General features: G+C 29.5%; 2 protein-coding genes across 6 annotated transcripts in view; one reads left to right on the plus strand and one right to left on the minus strand.

Moving 5' to 3' along the window:
- The window catches only part of LOC106470465 (folate receptor gamma-like), a 16,139-nt gene extending 12,510 nt beyond the window's left edge, over positions 1-3,629 (plus strand). For all 4 annotated transcript variants that reach the window (XM_022399074.1, XM_022399072.1, XM_022399073.1 and 1 more), the window contains exon 6: positions 523-3,629. In XM_022399074.1, coding sequence (XP_022254782.1) covers positions 523-714 — 192 coding nt within the window. In that variant the 3' untranslated portion in view covers positions 715-3,629. The remainder of the gene's footprint in view (positions 1-522) is intronic.
- Positions 3,630-4,573: 944 nt separating this feature from the next.
- The window catches only part of LOC106470466 (disks large 1 tumor suppressor protein-like), a 30,925-nt gene continuing 16,355 nt past the window's right edge, over positions 4,574-19,143 (minus strand). For both annotated transcript variants that reach the window (XM_022399076.1, XM_022399075.1), the window contains exons 5-12: positions 18,219-18,318; positions 16,345-16,392; positions 15,639-15,689; positions 13,279-13,380; positions 9,516-9,688; positions 8,359-8,468; positions 6,726-6,817; positions 4,574-5,873 (exon numbers count right to left, since the gene is read on the minus strand). In XM_022399076.1, coding sequence (XP_022254784.1) covers positions 5,767-5,873; positions 6,726-6,817; positions 8,359-8,468; positions 9,516-9,688; positions 13,279-13,380; positions 15,639-15,689; positions 16,345-16,392; positions 18,219-18,318 — 783 coding nt within the window. In that variant the 3' untranslated portion in view covers positions 4,574-5,766. The remainder of the gene's footprint in view (positions 5,874-6,725; positions 6,818-8,358; positions 8,469-9,515; positions 9,689-13,278; positions 13,381-15,638; positions 15,690-16,344; positions 16,393-18,218; positions 18,319-19,143) is intronic.

Here is a 19,143-nt window from a genome sequence, read left to right on the forward strand (position 1 = left end):
AGGTAATTCGAAGGAAAAATAAAGTGTTACTGTTTCTTATTTGTAGGCGGTTTAAGAGAAAAGACCACAACATAATGAACTAATTCATCACAATACCTGAAAATTCTGACTTCACTTTTTTTGAAAAATGAAATTGTCTTTCCTTTTACTCCCGATCAACAATCAAATATCTTTTCTTGAATTATGAATAACATGAATGGATTGAAATATTGAATTAAATTATCTCAAAATAAACCTTCATTTCGGTGCAATATTGAAATTAGCTTGAATTATTCATAACCTTTGAATAGTGGGTGACCCAAGGTTGTCTAGTATTATATAAGACTACGAATTATGGTAAAGGAATTTAATTTTAAAAAAAAAGTGAGTTATAAAATTCTTGAAAGTCTAAAATTGACGAGTACTTTCTGTGTGTGTGTGTGTTTTCTGATTTAAACTTTTTGACATCTTTTAAACCACAACTATTCATGTACTATCTTGTTAAACACACTTTAAGTGAAGTCTGCTATTTTTCTGTGACAGGTATGGGACCACTCCTGGGTGGTCGTTCCCGATAACGAACTTTGCATGAGAATATGGTTTGATGGAGCTCAAGGAAATCCCAATAAACATGTGGCTGAAGTCTATGTGGAGAAACTACTAGCAGGGAATGCTTGTTGTATAACCTCTCATCTTTTTATAATAACCATTTGCTTACTGAGCCTTTTAATTTAGTTTTCTAATGTTTGAAATAATATTCAGAATGTTAAATAAGATTACTCTTTACAAGTAGTTTAGGTTTTATTTTTGTGATTTGCAATATTTACCTTGTTAAAGCTACATACAATAGTAGCATATTTTTTGTTTGTATTGTTTATAATTAACTAGTAATATTTTAATGATTCTTACACTTAAAGGGGAACTGTTTTTGTATCTTATGCATATGAAATTGTTATGACTTCTTTAAGGAATAACACAACTCTAAAATGCGATAAAATATAGGACAATTTACCGTGTGTTCCATGGGTAACATTTTATTATGCTCCAGTTTGTGACTTAAAAATGTTAGCCTATTTACCAATTCCTTTGCAAACGAGTTTAAAAGTGGTGTTGTACAGCAGTTTTTATACTTGTATTTCAAACTATTTTATAGTAAGTCTAAAATAGCTATTTCTTTCTACTGGTCTAGTCATTTTTCTCTCTTAGTTTAGTGGAAGAGGGGCAATGCTTAAAAAGCATTGGTAATGCCCCTTCTATAAAAAAATAGTTGGTTTTATATTCATAAACTTAGCCCATAAATCTACCTTGAAACAAGTAGGGGTGAAATGTTTCTCACAGAACAGTTCTTTTTACCAAAAGGAGAAATGTTTTCATGGTCTGTCCTCTTCCAAGATTATGTAGCCATTTCTTTATTTCCATTTTTTTCTTTGGATCTGATGGAGGGGTGGAGACATAAGTGTAATAACACCTTGTTTATTGTGCTTGTTGGTAGTACAACTGTATGCCTTACTCTTGGCTATGCTTCTTAGCAGGTGTTTGGATGTGAACTAATGGGGGACTGTATGAAAGTCAAAGGTATAGGCAGTCCAAGTCCACAAATAACACAATTGTATGGGAACCTGGGAATCTATAAGCTTCCTCAATTTTAATAACAAGGATTTAATTTTTTTTCTAACTTGAGTATGAAAGGAACATTTTTTTTTATTTTCTCCCAACTACTGGTAGTGTTTCATACATTTCAGCAATTTCTTCCTGAAAACTAATCACGTGATTAAGGTTTTGTTTCTGGTGTTCATTTCTTGCAGGTTTCCAGCCTTTTTAAAGCTGTAATGAACAGTAATTAAGTACATTCCTTATATCACGTAGTGATGTCTAATTTTTGTGATGTTTTTTTTTTGTGCATCATCAATAAAAAGGCCCATTCAAGCAACAATAAAAAAACATTTGGATTGGACTATTTAATAGCTTCCTTTTAATGTGTTTAAAAAGCAATTAGATAAATAAAACCTAAACTGAAGAACCCTAATGATCTCTGCTACTCTACACAATGTTTGCTTGATGGCCATGCTTAGGTAATTTATATAGAGAAACAGGATAAAAATTTTTAAGGTCCACTTTTGTCTATTTGAAATTTGATCAGTGTAGTGTGCATTTATCAAATGACAGTAAAAGCAAATTAAAATAAACAGCTGAATAAGAGGCTAAATATGAAATAAGAATGAAACGGTAAATTGCCTGTATAATTTATAATGGCAAGCTTCTTTTTCAAGTACTATTTAGTAAGCAAAAATACTGTGCTTTAATGTTTTATTTATTACAGAATTGTAAAAATTATTTGTACTTTATGGATAAATTACTTTTCTATATTTTATGATTTTACTGACAATAGATATAGTAATATAGAACTTTTAAATTGTTCTGCATATTTTTCCGTGGGTTTAAACTGTTTAATCATGGGATTCCGCAACACATTGTAAAATGCACAGGCATAAAGGTGTGTTCCATTAAGCTAATTACATGCACATATCTTTCTGTATACTTGTATATCACAGCAGAAAGACTGAAGGGAAGATGGTAGCTTCTAGAATCCACTATTATATAAAGGAAAACATCAATATTTAATTGTGGAATTTTACTAAACTATTTTGTAAGCCCTCTTTTGAGGTCTTAACATTCTTAGTTGCAGTTGTTAATTCTCTAGTTCCCCTTTAAAAGAAAAGTGTTAGTTTTTTACAGTATGCACAGAACCTTTACTATTATAAGTTTTGCTTTATAAGTTAGTTTTGTTAGTTAGTAGGATATAAAGAATTGCCGGTTAATTCATTTGTACCTGTATCTTAAAAAACGTAAGTAATGTGCTTATGGAAGCAGACTGTACCAAAGGTAGTTTTTTAATTCTAGTAATTATAGAAAATGCCCCTATGTACAAAGATTGTTTTTTTTTACTATAATACTTATAAAGGTTAAGATTAAATCTAAGAATCTCATTTTTCAAATGTATACTGAAGTTTTGTGTAAAAAGTGAAAAATCTTTCTTCAACTGTTCTTCAGCTCAATAAGAGTGTCAGTTTTCTTTTAAATGTCAAAGTAGACACGTTATACTAACAAAATCCATTATGCTACAAACGAAGTATTAGTTTGTTTACCACTAGGTCATGAGAATTTATCTGGTAGCTTTGTCAGTTATTGTTAAGTTTCACTTTGTTTTGTATGATTGGTCAATAATGATAGATATATCCAAATGACAAGTTTTGTTTTGTACCCCCCCCCCCACAATATTAGCCAAAGTATATTTTTTATCATTCAACAGAATAGAAAGTAATAATTTTTAATTTAGCCTGTCTGCTTAATACATTTCTTAAACCATCAAATCAGTTGTGTATCTTTTTTTACTAGTAACTGATTACAAATTGCACACGAGGAACATCCTTCGTATGTGTATAGAAGTGTCACCGATTTCACTTCCTATACTAATAACTAATTCATTACCATATTTAAATTGCACAGACTACAATAATTTGGTAAATATCAGATTCTCAATGGCTATGTTCAGAATATTGTTTTTTTCCCTTTATTCTGTCTCTTGTAAACCAAAGCAATAATCCAAACTGTGATGAATGGTAAAGTTCAATAAATTCTAGTTTCCTAAATATGGAGGTATTTTCATTCATTGATACTCAGATTAGTCACTACATCTGACACAAACTGAAAAGATTGAACAGATCAGGCTAAATTCAATTAAATGCTAGCAAGTGGAATGTGTGGTTGGTTTAAATGAGAAATACTGTGTAAAGTAACTTGGTATTTTTACTTGTAGAGGTGTGAAAACTTTGGTTTGATTTCTGAACTTCTGGCATCATCAAGACTTATCTGAAGAGAATTAAAAGGTGCATACTACATTTCAAAAACACTATACTTCTTCATACTGAGTTGTATTGTTTTTAAACTCTAGTGTGCATCATTGGTTCACTCTTGTTTTCATGTTTATACAAAAAACATAATAAACAAATAAAATAAATAACTTTTATGCCTTCAAGTTAAGTTGTGGCTTTGTACAATGACAGGAGAGAGAGAGAGAAACAATTTTCAGAATACTAAGTTTATTATATCAAGTCCAAGGGAGGTCCAGTTCAATCTACAATTTGATCAATATGTGTTATATTAGTTTCAGAGAATACCTATCCTCATCTGTAACCCTGAACACAAGTTAACTAAAAAGAGATAAGCTGGAACTATATCACAGTGAAAAGTATCAACCATACTGTTCATGTGAACTGAGTAGTGGACAATGACACTATTTCTTCACTTCACCAACCAGTGTATAGGTTTTTCTCATAGTGACTACAAGGCACATTCACATCAACAGTATGATTAACCATACGCTATAGTTACTATCTGACATTTGGGTGTTTAATATGTGAGGATGAGGTGAGCTGCATTTTAAAGGCTAACCCCATGTCACACCTTAGTGGGCCCTAAGGGTTGATACCAGATTTGGTAATAATTGGTATGGCACTTTTCAAATAATGGTTTATAGATGTAAGAACTGTTTCAAAAGAAGCAGTATCTTAATACCAATAAGTTTGAAAGTAACCAAGAATTTCTGCGTGTACCTTTAATGTCAACATACAACTACAAATTTACAGTAAACACCAGAGTATATATATATATATGTACATAAACAGTTTTGACTCATTCAATAGTACACTTGTGTATTGTGTAGTACACAAATCTTGAATAATTGGTTTGATAAAAATACGTAAAAAGATCTAGCTTTATCAAGAAGTGCAGCACAAATTCAAATTACAAAAATTTTGAACAGGACAAGGTAATATTTATATCTTATTACATATAGTTAGCTGATGATGATGGAGAAAGTGGGTAGCAGAATGTTATTTTAAATAATACTTCTGGTCATGGCATGATATCACATCTTGCCACAGAAACTTGTAGCAAGGCTACTTTGAGAAGAGGATAATAGGAAGAACATCTAATTGTTTGGCAACCTTTTTTTTTGTCGTTTTAAAATTAAATGTTTGATCTTACATATTTCTTGCACTCCATAAAACTATAATCCTTTACTGCTACATTGGTTCTATAGCTTTATTTTCAGTCAGACATCGTTATGTTTGGGGGTTGACAAAAAAACAATATTTATAGGGAAAAATATATCCTGACAAACCAACATAGATGCACTAACTTTACTAGCTGAAAAGGTACCCATTAATCCTTCCACTTATCTTGTCTTATGACTACATTCTTTCCTGAGGCATTTGTAGCTGAAACAATGATCATTTACAGTAAAGAATTCTGATGATTAAATCATTGTTTTCCTAGTTGAGAAAGCACATAGGACAATTGGTGTGTGTGTGTGAAAGTTTTATGCCACATTAGAACCACTCCCTAAAAATATCACATCCTTTACATACAAGCTTTCAAGATAACAGCACACAAAAGAAGATATATACAAATGTAACTTTGGTTGCTCCACAACATTGACATGATCTTTCAATCCGCTAATATCTGCTGCCCATAGCACCTACAAATGAGGTTCTATTATGAAACAATAGTTTTATTTTTCCTCAAACAAAGAGAAACTAGGCAGTATATACTTAAGACCTCCAGCTGCCTTGGATCATGACACAAATATAACAAAAATTCTCAAGAAGTCAGGCCAAAACTAAAGGCATTGTGGGGTTAAAAATGACAACAAAAGATGTCCATTCAATTCCTGTAAACACATACTGTACTGGAAGAAAACACACTCCACCAGAGGGTTGGGTGGGCTCAAAGTTTCTCCATAGCTGCTATCCAAATGGTTGGGCCAGCTTGCTCTTTGATGACCTGTTTTACCTTTGCATAGATCTCTTCAGTGGTATCTCCTTGAACAATAGCTAAAAGAGAAAAATCAGTCTTATTCTATATTGTACTTCAATAAATTTTCAGTCATAAGACTAATAGTGACAAAAACCTGTTTCTCATATAAAGACAAATAAAAGGAAAGCCACATTTAAATAATTATATATTTCATATCACCAGTATACAATTCCAGTTTTATTAAATAACTGGTAAAGTAAAAAATATTTATCTTTAGTGACATGTTTTAAGCATTAAATCTGTGTAAACATATTCAAAGTTTACTTATAAAGTACGTTTTATCAAAAACTGGTGTATAAATACAGCCAGTAAGAAAACTGAGACATTTTTATTATCTGTAGCTATGTTTTATAGGGTAATATGGTGCTTAAAAATTTATAAATGGGTGGAGTTTTGTTTTCACCATGAAGATTATAGGTGGGGAGTACCATAATCATTTTGAATGAACAGTGAATGCATAGTTGGATTCAAGTGCCTTGGTGAACAACAGAAGAGATGGGATATCCCCAGTACTATTTAGGTGCTATCACACAGTCATTCAAAAAAAAATAAAAAAAATTGTACCTTTTATTTTTATAGCTTGCATTTTTTTTTGTCTTGTCAAAATACAAGTTAGTTATATACTTATATCAGGTTTCATTATTAATTATAATTTTCTGAAGTTTATACTCTCATATATCAACATACTCAATTCTTGCTTTCTTTTAGCATCTTTGAATTTTCATGTTTTATATTATTCAAATTAACTTATGGTATATTGAGCCTTAAATGTGACACTTTTTATGGATAGAAGGCTCGTAAACTGATAGTAATAAGGTTAATTGTTTATGATTGATACACACAAAGTAGTACATATGAAAATATCCTACCTGTAAAATATTCAGCAAATTCTTGTTCAAGTTTGATAGCCCTATCATAGGTTTTCCTAGCTTGTTCTTCAGTAATCCTTTTGTTCATTTCCCTGAAAGATGACAATTGGGAAATTGTTTTATTAAATAATTTAAATTTTCTTTTAAATTGTTCAAACCCTTATTTCACAGTTTCACAAATATATAAAACTGTGCTGAAAAATACAGAATATTTTTTCATAATGATTTTAACACAAACCATAGAGAAATTTCAAAATATACAAGTTTTTCCTGGTAAATGTTGATATTGTTCATAAAGTGCAGAAAAAAAAAGACAAAACAATACTATCTCCTTCTGCATCAGGTGTTTTTTTTTGGAAATGAACTATAAAAAAAAGCAGTTTTTTTATTTTGCTTATTGTAATACATAACAATATGCCAATAAATTTGGGTAAATAATTTAAAATATAGCAAGAAATGGTTTGCCCAAATTAACTTGGGCAGATATTTTTGAAACATGGAGGACAAACAAGTTATTCTGAGCAAACCATGGAAGGGGTTAAAATACTACACGTAGCAACAAACTTATAGAACTATTTACAACTTGAACCAATTTAATTTTTCAATATAGTTTTCTTTACTACAAAGAATGATGCCACTCTTGTGAGATTTCTTTTAACCCTACGTATGCAGGTTGATTCAAAGCACACATTTCACAGCTTTTTAAAGAACTACATTTCAAATTTAATTAACTTTATTATCAATATACGAAAAAAAACCTGGCTTCAAGACGTGGGTTATAATTCAAGTTTTAATATTACACAAGTTTTTTTTTAATTTCTTACTTTTTCTCTGTATTATGTGACACTTCTTCACTCCAAATTGCCCACATTATATTATCCAACTTTTAGTTTTTATTCTTAACATGAAAATCACCTTGCATTTAGACGGACTCAGTAAAGGCTTCATAAATTCAGAAACAAAAATTCTTTATTAAAAAAATCTGATTTTCTTCTTTATTACTTCTTTACTGAAAGCTTGCCAAATTTTGAGAAGATACACTTAGTAAATTTAGAGTTATAGTATGTATACTTTCATGGTTACTGTTTACAAGGTTGGTCATTTGGATCAAGCCCATATAAATAGAGTTAACATATAATTTGTTTAAAAAATAACATAGACTACTGTCTACACACATATTAATACAATTTTCAACTATTAAAATTAACTTGACAATTACCTTGTACTTCAAAGGAAGGAATATTATGATTAATGAATATAAATTCAATAAAGTAACTTATAAATTTAAAAAATGCAAAATTCAATATTTATTTTTAGGCATGTTTAGAACCTCTATTTATGATAAATGTAACACTTGCTAGACATCTGACTTTATTGTAATATCTGTTTTGATATTCATAAAATCAGTTACAAATATATAAATAATTATTATTTTTGTGAAACAAATTTTCATAGTAATTGTAAAGAAATTCTTTTAACAAACCTTTGTTCAAGAAAAGCTTTCTATGAATTACTTTTTGAAAATAAATTACGTCTATATATTTAAAAACTCAAGTTCTTTTAATAGATAATTCTTGAATAATTTATCATTCAGATGAAAATGCACAAAAGTTAAGGGTAATCATATACTCACATTATAGATTCTACTGATTTAGGTTTAATGAAGATGGCAATGGGGTGCAGTCCTGCCACCTGTAGTCGTTTAATAGCATTACCACTGACATCTAAAATGCAATGTTTATTCTGAAACAGTTTTATAGAAGAAAAAAAAAAGATGACATATTAGAATCCTGGTTATACATGATCACCAACACAATTAAAGACTTCCCAAACATTAGAATTACCAGCATTGAGATGCCTGTCCATGGACTGAGTTTTTATTAAGTTTCCCATAAATATAAATAGTTAATACAGACTTTCCCATGTGACAGGTGAAATGACAACTAGTAATAACCTTACATCAAATTATCTTCTTCCAAAGAAGCAACAATTTTTTATCATTAAAAAAATACCTACCACTGTATAATTATTATGATTGTATATTTCCTTTATTTTCATACTAGTAATAAAAGAATGAAAATGACACTATTCTGTAGAGCATAATGTATTTAGTACACATTTTATTTAAGGTTTCATACATATTTTAAACAACCAACACATCCAGTTATAACACCAGAGAACTAAGACTTTCTTAAGTGGTATAACTTGTATGTAGTTTTAGGATTTAATACTAATGCAAAAATATTAGCATAGTTCAATAAGTAAGAGTTTGTGGTTTTAATTGTTCTTAAAACTAAAAAAAAATAACTGAAATATTTTGAGACATTACAACCAGAAAAAAAAACAACCAAAGAATAATAACCATTATAAACTAATTGTTCAATTAAAAATATTTTCCTGCTTTCAGAATTGTTCTACCCCATTACAACAAATATTCTATAGGTTAAAGTACCATTTTATATTTAATAGTGAATTAACAATTTCAACATGACTACACATGTTGTTTGTCTAAGCCATTTTCAATATTAAGAAATGGACTTTAACTATTTCCCATATGGTAGCTTTGTAAGATAGTAAATACGAGGTAATTAAGAAAAATTACCAGACTGAATATAATCTGTATGTATAGAAAAACTTCTGGTGGAAACAAACAATCATTATTTCATGAAAAAAAAAAGTTGCTACTTACTACTTATATTTGTGAAAAATATATTTTGAAATAATTATTTAAGTGTTCTAGCTCTTTATTTTCAGCCCCCAGAGTATCTTAAACTCTGTAAACATTCTCACCTTTTCTGCAACCTCCTTAACCGAGGCAACACTTGTCCCATATAAGTTGTCATTGTACTGACCAGCTTCGATGAACAAGTGGTTCTGGATGTCTTTCTCCATCTGCTCTCTAGAAGACACAAAATGATAGTCTCGACCATCAACTTCGTAGTCTCGTCTTAGTCGAGTGGTATCTAAAAAGCATTTCAAAAACTTATCTTACATACTGAAATGGGAAAATAATTTAACTCTCTGAAAGACAAACCTAATTCTCTAATTCTAAAAACCTTATGCTAGTTGGTAACGGATTAGAGTTCTTTGGTTGCTCCAGAATAATTAATGAATACTTTACTCATGATTTTAGAAATTATTCTTATTTTACTTTTGATGATAAAACATTTTAAGAGCACTATAAAACATAAATGCTAAGCTTGACATTCTCATATGATGACTCCAAAAGTAAATCTCCAGGGTGGTGGCAAACTTAAAATTTTGAACCAATCAGTCAAAGCTTATTTAATAAGCTTCATAACTAATCTATTATACTGAGATTCTAAAAATATCAAATTTTAACTATTTTTTTATATCTGGTAACACTTGCAAATATACTGTCAAATCAATAAACTATAAGATTAATTTTATTTTCCATTCATTTATTTTTAGTTAATAAATTTATGATATGGTCACTGTCTGAAATCTGGTTATACATAAAAATAATTTGATGAAAGTTTTACAACTTAAAGGTTAATTCAGTCTCAAATATAAGTTGTCTGACTAAGAAAACAAAAAGTGTAGCTAAAAAATACACTATGTCTGGAATCACCATTGTATGATAAACGTTATTATGTTTATCATAAAAATATGTTTGATCTTGCTGTAAAACTTTTTTAAGAACAAATAGTGTTTAGGAATTACACAAAAATAACATATTTAACACCTACAAAAATATATCCTTGTTTATAAGGTTAGCTTACACCTTGGTATCATACAAATAAAAATATGAAATCACATTACTATTAAGTAACAAAAATAGTAAAAAAGAAAAAAGTAGGAGTTAAAAATCACATTACTACAAAACCTTCTTTACAGTAATTATGTAACATAGATATAATTACATGCCAGTGTGTACAGTTAAAGATACCAAATATTTGGGAAGAAAAGGATATTTATATATTATATGCAGCTGGGTGTAGCCCTAGTTGTTAATGCACTGGTCTGTGGAACAAAAGGTCCAAGGTTTGAGATGTGATGCCACTGAATATGCTCTGCACTTTCATCTGTGGGCATATTATAAAGGTAACAACCAACCCAGTATTTGGTTCAAAGAGCCAGACAAAGCCTTGTTTCAGTGAGCACTGCTAGCTGGCTGCCTTCCCTTTAGTCAGTAGTTCAAAATTAGGGAATTCATGCCTGAATCCTAGAAGCTACTGACCCGATTGTTTGGCTCATGTGCGCATAAGGGCTGTTAGGTTAAACAAATCCATTTTCAACTTTATGGTATACATCTACTAAGCAGTATTATTGAGATATACATATGCTTATACAAGAAGCACAATGGGATATTAATAAAAGGGATGAAAAATAGTTTGAACCTCACAGGTTCTAGAACTTTCAACAGGCAGAATTATTATACACATTTAGCAGACAATATTTAAAAAGTATGTACTTGAAAAGCATCACTTCCAAGGAACACAACTACAGAACTGAATTTAAGGTAAAGCACTATATGGTACACGGTTAATAATACATAAAAAGTATTAATTTTACAGATAAATACTTCCAAGACACACAACTAAAGCACAATACTTGAAGTTGCACAGCATGTGGAGATATGTATACCAAAAGTATTAACTTAGAAAACAATACTTTGAATGTGTAGTAATGGAAAATAATATTTCTAAAATCAACATTTATTAACCCTATCACCCCCAGGTACCGTTTACAGAGCACGACACAAGGTTTTAGTGTCTTACATTCAAAATTTTATTAAACTACTTTTTGTTTATGTTATACCAATTAGAATAGCATAAAATAATTCATATTTTAATAGTATACAAGATTTAAGTTCTTAATTCTACAAGGCAATATTTTTAAAAATCCTGAATTTCCACTAGTGTGACCCACGTGACACATTTTCTCTTAGCATGTCATCATCCCTATTTTATCCACCACCCATCAAAAATGTATGAAATTAAATTTAAAATACTCTCTATAAAATTGTTATTGCTCAAACAAACCATAATTTCTATAGTCTTCAATTTTGTTTGGTTACAGAGCTATCGAATCAGACCCTTCCTGCCACACACACCTGTCACATCCTCTCTTTCACAATTCGTTGATAGTTCTCTCTTATGTTTCATTATATATTACCTATAACCAATAGAAAGTCAAGGTTTTCATCTATTAAATGACGTATCGTATAATGCTATATTCTGAACAGAATATCGTCAATTTCACTCATAGTACAAGATTCGTTCCCATGGAAAAGTTAGCGACTACCTTGGATGAATTTGTAACTGCTCTTGTCACATAGCCAGAAAGCCAAGAAAATTCTGAGAGGTAAGTGAATTTGTCTACTTTTTGCTTGTTATTACTATATATTCTATGATGCATTATTTAATTAAATAAAAATCATTAAGTGCATTACTATCTATACTATAAACAATTAGGGTTAACTCTCTTCGAAAATCTGAGAGCAAGCAAAAAGAAGATTGGGTAAGTACTTTATTTCTAGTTTTTCATATTTATTCTTTATTTATTATTATAAAAGTAACTAAAATCTAAAAATACAGATCTTTTTAAGATATTTAAGACTAGAGTAGGTAAAATAAGTAATAATAATAATACAATTAAAATCGTTAACGAAACATGCATGAAAGCAGCTCCTGCGTAATGTAATTCGATAGCGTAACATGAGCTGCATATTACCCGAGTGATTTACAACTTATAATGGCACAGATAGTAGTTAGACTCATTTCAAAGGGCAATAAAACAATAAAATTTAATTACTGAAAAAAAAAAACCGTTTGAAATGCATTTAAGAGATTTTATGGATTACACAAAGGAAATTTAAGATTTTTCAGATGAGGAAAAGTATTTTTAATTTTAACATGAAAATAACTTATCACACAGACTATTCAAAAGAAATACTCAATATATTCATGGACAAATCTTTATTTTTTATTAAAAATACCTCACTAAAAATATTTTTTTATGTGAAAGACTTATAATATTAACTGAAAGACTGCCAAATTTTACACACTATATTGAAAGTTAGAAATATTAAATCTATAAAGACTTTAATCGAGTACAAAGAGGTAACATGGTTGGTCAAACTGACCGAGCCTGTGTTGAGAGAGTTAATAAAAGTGTCATGTTTTCAATGCATACAGCTAAAGAACAATAACTTCCTTAGTTCACAACTACTGACAAAAATATCAGAAGGAAGGACTTAGAAAACAATAGTTTCCGTGGTACACAACTACCGACAAAAGTATCAGAAGGAAGAACCTAAAAAACAACAGTTTCCTTGGTACACAACTACCGACAAAAATATCAGAAGGACAAACTTAGAAAACAATAGCTTCCTTGATTCACAATTACTGAAAAATACTTGCAAAGTACATAATTAACAATGAACAATACACACTAACAAATAAAGCTGAAGAATTATGCTTTCAAGATATAAGATAGAGAATAAACAAATTTTGAACAATGTATAAAAAGTTTCAGTTTTAAAGAACAAGACATCTAAGGTACTTATTTAATAAACAATAATACTTACGAGGTATACAGCTACCAAACTGATCCGGTAGTTCTGATATGAGATCATCATTAATTCTATCTTTTATTGGACCAAGAATAATCACTGGCCTTGTATACATAACTAAAAAAGAAAGAAAACATAGATATATTAAAACTAATTCAATAAATCTTTACTTCAATCTAGATGCCAAAATGTTCAAGGTGTAAACAAGTTATGGGAAGAAAATGAAAAGATCTAAAAGCTGTATTTCTATGTTTTTAACCATTTATTTTAACTTTAGAAATTTATATCCATAAAATTAAGGCAGCAGCTAATTATAAAACATCTTTAACCAAAAGCTGAGACAGTGATTATTACAAATAAGCAATTTTAAAGCATATCACCAAATTTAAAATGCAATGTACCGTACAATTAGTAAATAACTTCAGAGAAAATACTAGTCTAATAATAATTAGAAAGATTAACAAAGTAAATAAAGGGGAATACTGCTTGTAATTTAGCATTGTGGTTTAATCACAGTGAAAGGTTCTACATGGAAAGTTCCACTCACAGAAAAAATATGATTCTCCAAAGATATATAGAAAGCTCTAATGCTTCATTGTGTTGCTGGATACAGAAATTAGTTCTGTACCACTGTTCTGCGTGACAGCACTAGTTACACAATTATATAACATGTTGCTCTGTACGTTGGATAAAAAGGAAAACAGAAATTACATTTCATTTTCTAACTGGAAATCTTTATGTCAAAATGTGTCCTTGCAAATTTTTGTATTTTAATCTTATTCTCCATAATGTACTATCAAAATAGCCCTCCCACTGTCTCCTTGCAAGCTTGGAGGCTTATATGCTAAACTTCAGGGTTCAGTCTCTGAAGTAGGCACAGTTCAGATAGCCTATTGTGCAGCTCTGTGCTTAAAACAAACAAACCCTACATGCACTGTGAGGTCAAAAATTGTGCATCATGACCTTATACAGTTACATTCAAAATTTAGTTGAACAACTTCATTGTTAATGCAGTCAATAGGCTTGGCATAGTTTATATTTTAAATTTTAATATTATCTGAGTTCTAATTTCTTATTTCAAAAGGAAGTATTTGAATAAATTCTCAATCATAACTTGTCTGTCATATGAGGCCCTTGCACTCCAAATTATCCATTTTAGAATTTCTTTCTATCCTTATATGGATATCAGTATATATATATATATATTACCAACCCAGAATATAAACTTAGAACCTCCAATCTTCTTGCTTGATTGAGAGATAGAAAAAAAAATGTCAAACCCACTGTACCATTCTGATTTTCAAAAAATATCAATAGTTCTCTCTGACATTGCTATTGGATTATTTACAACCAATGAAAAGAGAGCAGCTTTTTTCTTTACAACGTTCTCTATATAGGTTATTTCATTTCATCACTCATAAGTAGATACTTGGCCCCAGTTTCGTTGTTTGTGATTGTGGTATTCAAATTTGGAGCAGTTAACAGATTTTTTTAAATTTATGTATAGCTTAGTTAGAAAGCCAGTTAATTTCGTAGTCTTAGGACATTCTACTGTAGTGTCCAATATATTTTTTGTTCTAAAACATATAATTAAAATAAACATGAATTATATTGTGGACAAAGAACATCTTGACAAAAAAGTAAGTTTAATGTGTCCAGTCATCAACAGCAAAAAGTCCGAGTCCAGACATGAGTCTTAAATTTGTTTTCATGCACATTACTTATTTATTGTTGTAAAAGTAACTAAAATGTCAAATTATCATCTTAATAGGTTAGATAAGAAAGATTTATTAAAAACGTTCTTGTAATGTTTAGGCAACCACGTGCACATAGCATGGTGTGATTGTAACTCAAATGTTTGTTTACATAAAGCATACTCTGAGATAGTCTAAGTAGAGCTGTAAAACAATAAAAAGTGTTACTGAAAAAACTCTTTTGATATTCATTTAGAAGGTTCTACAGGCTGTGCAAGTTAAGTATGAAAATTGTAGAATGAAGAGAAGTATTATTATTCTTAGCATGAAAATCACCTTTCACTCAGATTGACTCAGTAAAGGCTTTGTAAAGTCACAGACAAATCTTTAGAAGTAATACATTTTTAAAAATTCTGTTTTTGTGTGTGTGTGTGTGTGTGTGTATATATATATATATATATATATATAACAGACTTAAAGTTAATTTTTTGATAAGTTGTTTAGGCAGAGTATTCATGATGAATCTAAGTTTCAGACTTAAAGTTTACTAAAAGCTTGACAAATTTCATGAATATACATGTAGTAAATTCAGAATTACAGTAAATATTCTTTTCCAATATGGAGTCAGACATGGCAAGAAAAAAATCATTACTTATTTTAAAAAGCATCAGACTGATTTACCTTCTTGTGGAGCAACAGCTTCATATGAAAGTATTGGTTCTTCCTGTCCACCTTATAAGAAGGAAAAACTTCATCTTATTTGTTACAAATCAAAATGAAATACAATTGTAAAACCTTTCTCAATGTGTTAAAAATGACTTAAAACTGTACTAAAAAATACAACCATGAAAACAAAACCTGTAATCACAGAGTGAATTTTTTTTTATTTGATTTAAGTCCTTCTTTTATAACATTTTTTATACATTCAATAAAATTAAAAAGGTGCAGTTTTTAATAACTTGTTTGTCAAATTAAAATTAGTTTGTTTAACTTCTACAGAATTAGCATGATTATCAAGCATAATTAATTCATTTATTTTTCCTATGTAACTTAACACTTAAGATTCAGTAACTTATTAGTAAGTTCCTACAATATCACACAGTGATATTGATTAAAAAGACAAGCGTACCTTTACAATTCCAAACAATTAATTAGTATAATATTAATTCAAACTTATATAATGACATCTCTCCCAAGTCACATAAATCAAAGTTTACATGTATTAAACAATCAAACTCTTTACTGAAGAACCCCAAAACAATAAGTGTTTTTCTTATAAATACACTGCATTTACTGATTAATCACATCCAATAAAATCTTATACCATAGTTATGATTTCTAAAGATTAAGCTTGAAAGATATTAAAAAATCAAACAAGGGAACCTACGTATGCTACCAGCTTCACTGTCACTGGTATTTGCTATACCAACTGGATCTGTTGCAAGAAAAAAGAAATAATCAACTCAATAAAACCAAACAAAACACTTGAAAATACAGACACTTCATTAACTTAAGACATAAACAATGTAAAAACACACCTTTTTTAAAAGTTTTTATATTATATTACAAACTGATCTTTTTATAGGGTACTTTTTTCCTGCATGTAAATAAGAACAAGAAATCTAATTGATAATAGACTGCAACAAAGAAAACTAAAAACAAAGGTTATAATTACATGCAAAATATTAGTTCACTTAACTGTTTTCATAGTTATTTTTATATTTTAAAGTAAATACTTTTATACATTTTCACATGTTCATACATGGCTCCAACAACTTGTAAATTCAAGTGTTTTTTTACCTTACAACACAATGATATTTTATAATATTTACTTCCAATTACAGGATAAATATTTAACTTCTTTGACACTTTTTACCCTTCTGTATTAATTATCTTCCTTGTCACTATTGTCTTCTCTATAATCACATTTACTTTAACTATAAAACAAGCAGCTAAATTACCTTCCCCATCACTAACATCTTCCCTATTATCATATTTACTTTAACTAAAAAACTGTTGACTTTAAGCTACAAAACCAAGCAATAAGCTTACTTTCCTCATCACTACCCTCTTCTATACTTTCAACTTTGCTTTAATACTACAAAAATAAGCAGATATCTTATTTTTCCCACCACTATCATTGTTTATAGTGTAATTTTTATTTGAAACAAAACAAAGTAACTAATATATATAATATTAAAAATAATTTTAGGTCTTAAAAAAAAAAACATTCATTCTAATCAGAGTTCCACTTTCAGCTTGATCAGTGTCTCTACAATTTCTACAATTTAACTGATAACACCTTTGTTTTAAGGTATATAAATATATCCTGGGATTAATTCTAGGTTACATAACTTTATGTATCCTGATTTATTTTTTCTGACCAGAGATCATCTACCTGTATACCTATGACAAATATTTAAGATCAATGAGAATAACAACTTTCTGAACACATACAAAGAATCAGCATGAAAGTTCATTATGAAGGATCCATAAATAAGTAATAAAACTTAAATCAATGATTGGTTGTAAACCAGTGTTTCTCAGATGGAGTTACTAGATGACTCCTGTTTCCAGGCTTCGGTTATCGCAAGCCCCCTCCCCCATTATCTCTACAAGGATGAAAAAATATAGCAATTTTATTTATTTAAATGAAATGTTGACTTAATGCAGACAGCTCACGACCCCCCTAGAAACTTGCTTACAACCCTCAAGGGGGATTCCTACCCCCATTTGAGAAACACTGGTGTAAATGCATCTAACTTGGCTGTATATTTTTGTACTGACAGATATGATCTCAGTGAATCCCTATAAAATGAAACATATTGTGCAATACAAGTGAGATGTTTGTGTAGTCATTCACTCTTTCCCTTCAAATGTGTATATAAATATATATTGATATTTTTGAAGAAACTGCTCAATTTTAACTAACCATTTTTTTGTTTCAATGCTTAATTGTCTAAATCTACTAGCTACTTTCTTATAATCAATCTCATTTGTTCAATAATGCTGTAAAAATATAATAACCAAGAGTACGTAATGCTTTGTACACGTGTGCATGAGGGAACTATTATTTGTATCCTTTTGGTGAATAGATTATTTTATGTCTAACAGTTTTAATCTCATGAATTTTGAAAACATGTTCTGAAAAAATTGTTAGGCAAAACATAAAGTAGAATATATTAGATGATGGTAATTTCAACCATTTACTGTAATGTAATTCAGTAAGCAAAATGTCATATGAACAAATGTTTAACTTACTTTCCCCATCACTACCATCTTCTGTGCTGTTCTCTTTGCTCTTCATGAAAGGGAACTTACGAGAAAATGAAAAATTCTTCTTTTTTCTATCTAGCGTACCCTACAAAAAATAAATAAATAAGGTTCACTACGAAGTAACACTAATATTGGAGCAGTATTTTTTAATTTAAACAAGATAGAAGTACCACTGCTTTAAAGTGAATACAGTTCCATTGTATAGTTGAATTACATTACTGAAAATAGGAAACTAAACTATTAAAAGTAGATTATGTATGTTGAAGTAAATCATCTGATAAATAATTACAAATACAAACATTTAGTGGAAGTTTTAAAATAAAGCATCAACTACCAATGAGGGTAGAGTACGAGTATTTTAGACCAGTGCAAAATTAAGTATACTAAGTATCACATAAATAAATAAAACAAACATAACACTTTTTAGAATATTAGGGTGGTTGTTTGACACCCCCTCCACTTAATAAATATCCTATGGAGTGATAATAATTGTACAGATCTCCAGAAAATGACATAATGTTAATGGCTAATGTTCAAATTACAGACAAATAAATAATGATAAATTATATCTATCATAACTTTATATATATATATATATATATAACATTCATATTGGTCAAACTGTTTTAACCCATCCTGTACATGAATATGCAAGGACAAATATCAGTGTTAATTGAGATCCAACTGATTACAAATACACCAAGGACGGGGAAGAAGTAAATGAACAAATGCCACTCAAATTATATTTTTCATATTAATCTGAATTGTGAGACTAAGCATAAGAACGAATAATTTATTTTATCAATGTGTGTGTGTGTGTGTGTGTGTGTGTGTGTGTGTGTGTGTATAGACAGTCTTACGTTTTGGTTTTAACTTAAATTTAATTACTTATTAATAAACTAAACAACTA

This window comes from Limulus polyphemus, unplaced genomic scaffold (assembly GCF_000517525.1).
Source record: "Limulus polyphemus unplaced genomic scaffold, Limulus_polyphemus-2.1.2 Scaffold4021, whole genome shotgun sequence".
Classification (NCBI taxonomy): Eukaryota; Metazoa; Arthropoda; class Merostomata; order Xiphosura; family Limulidae; genus Limulus; species Limulus polyphemus.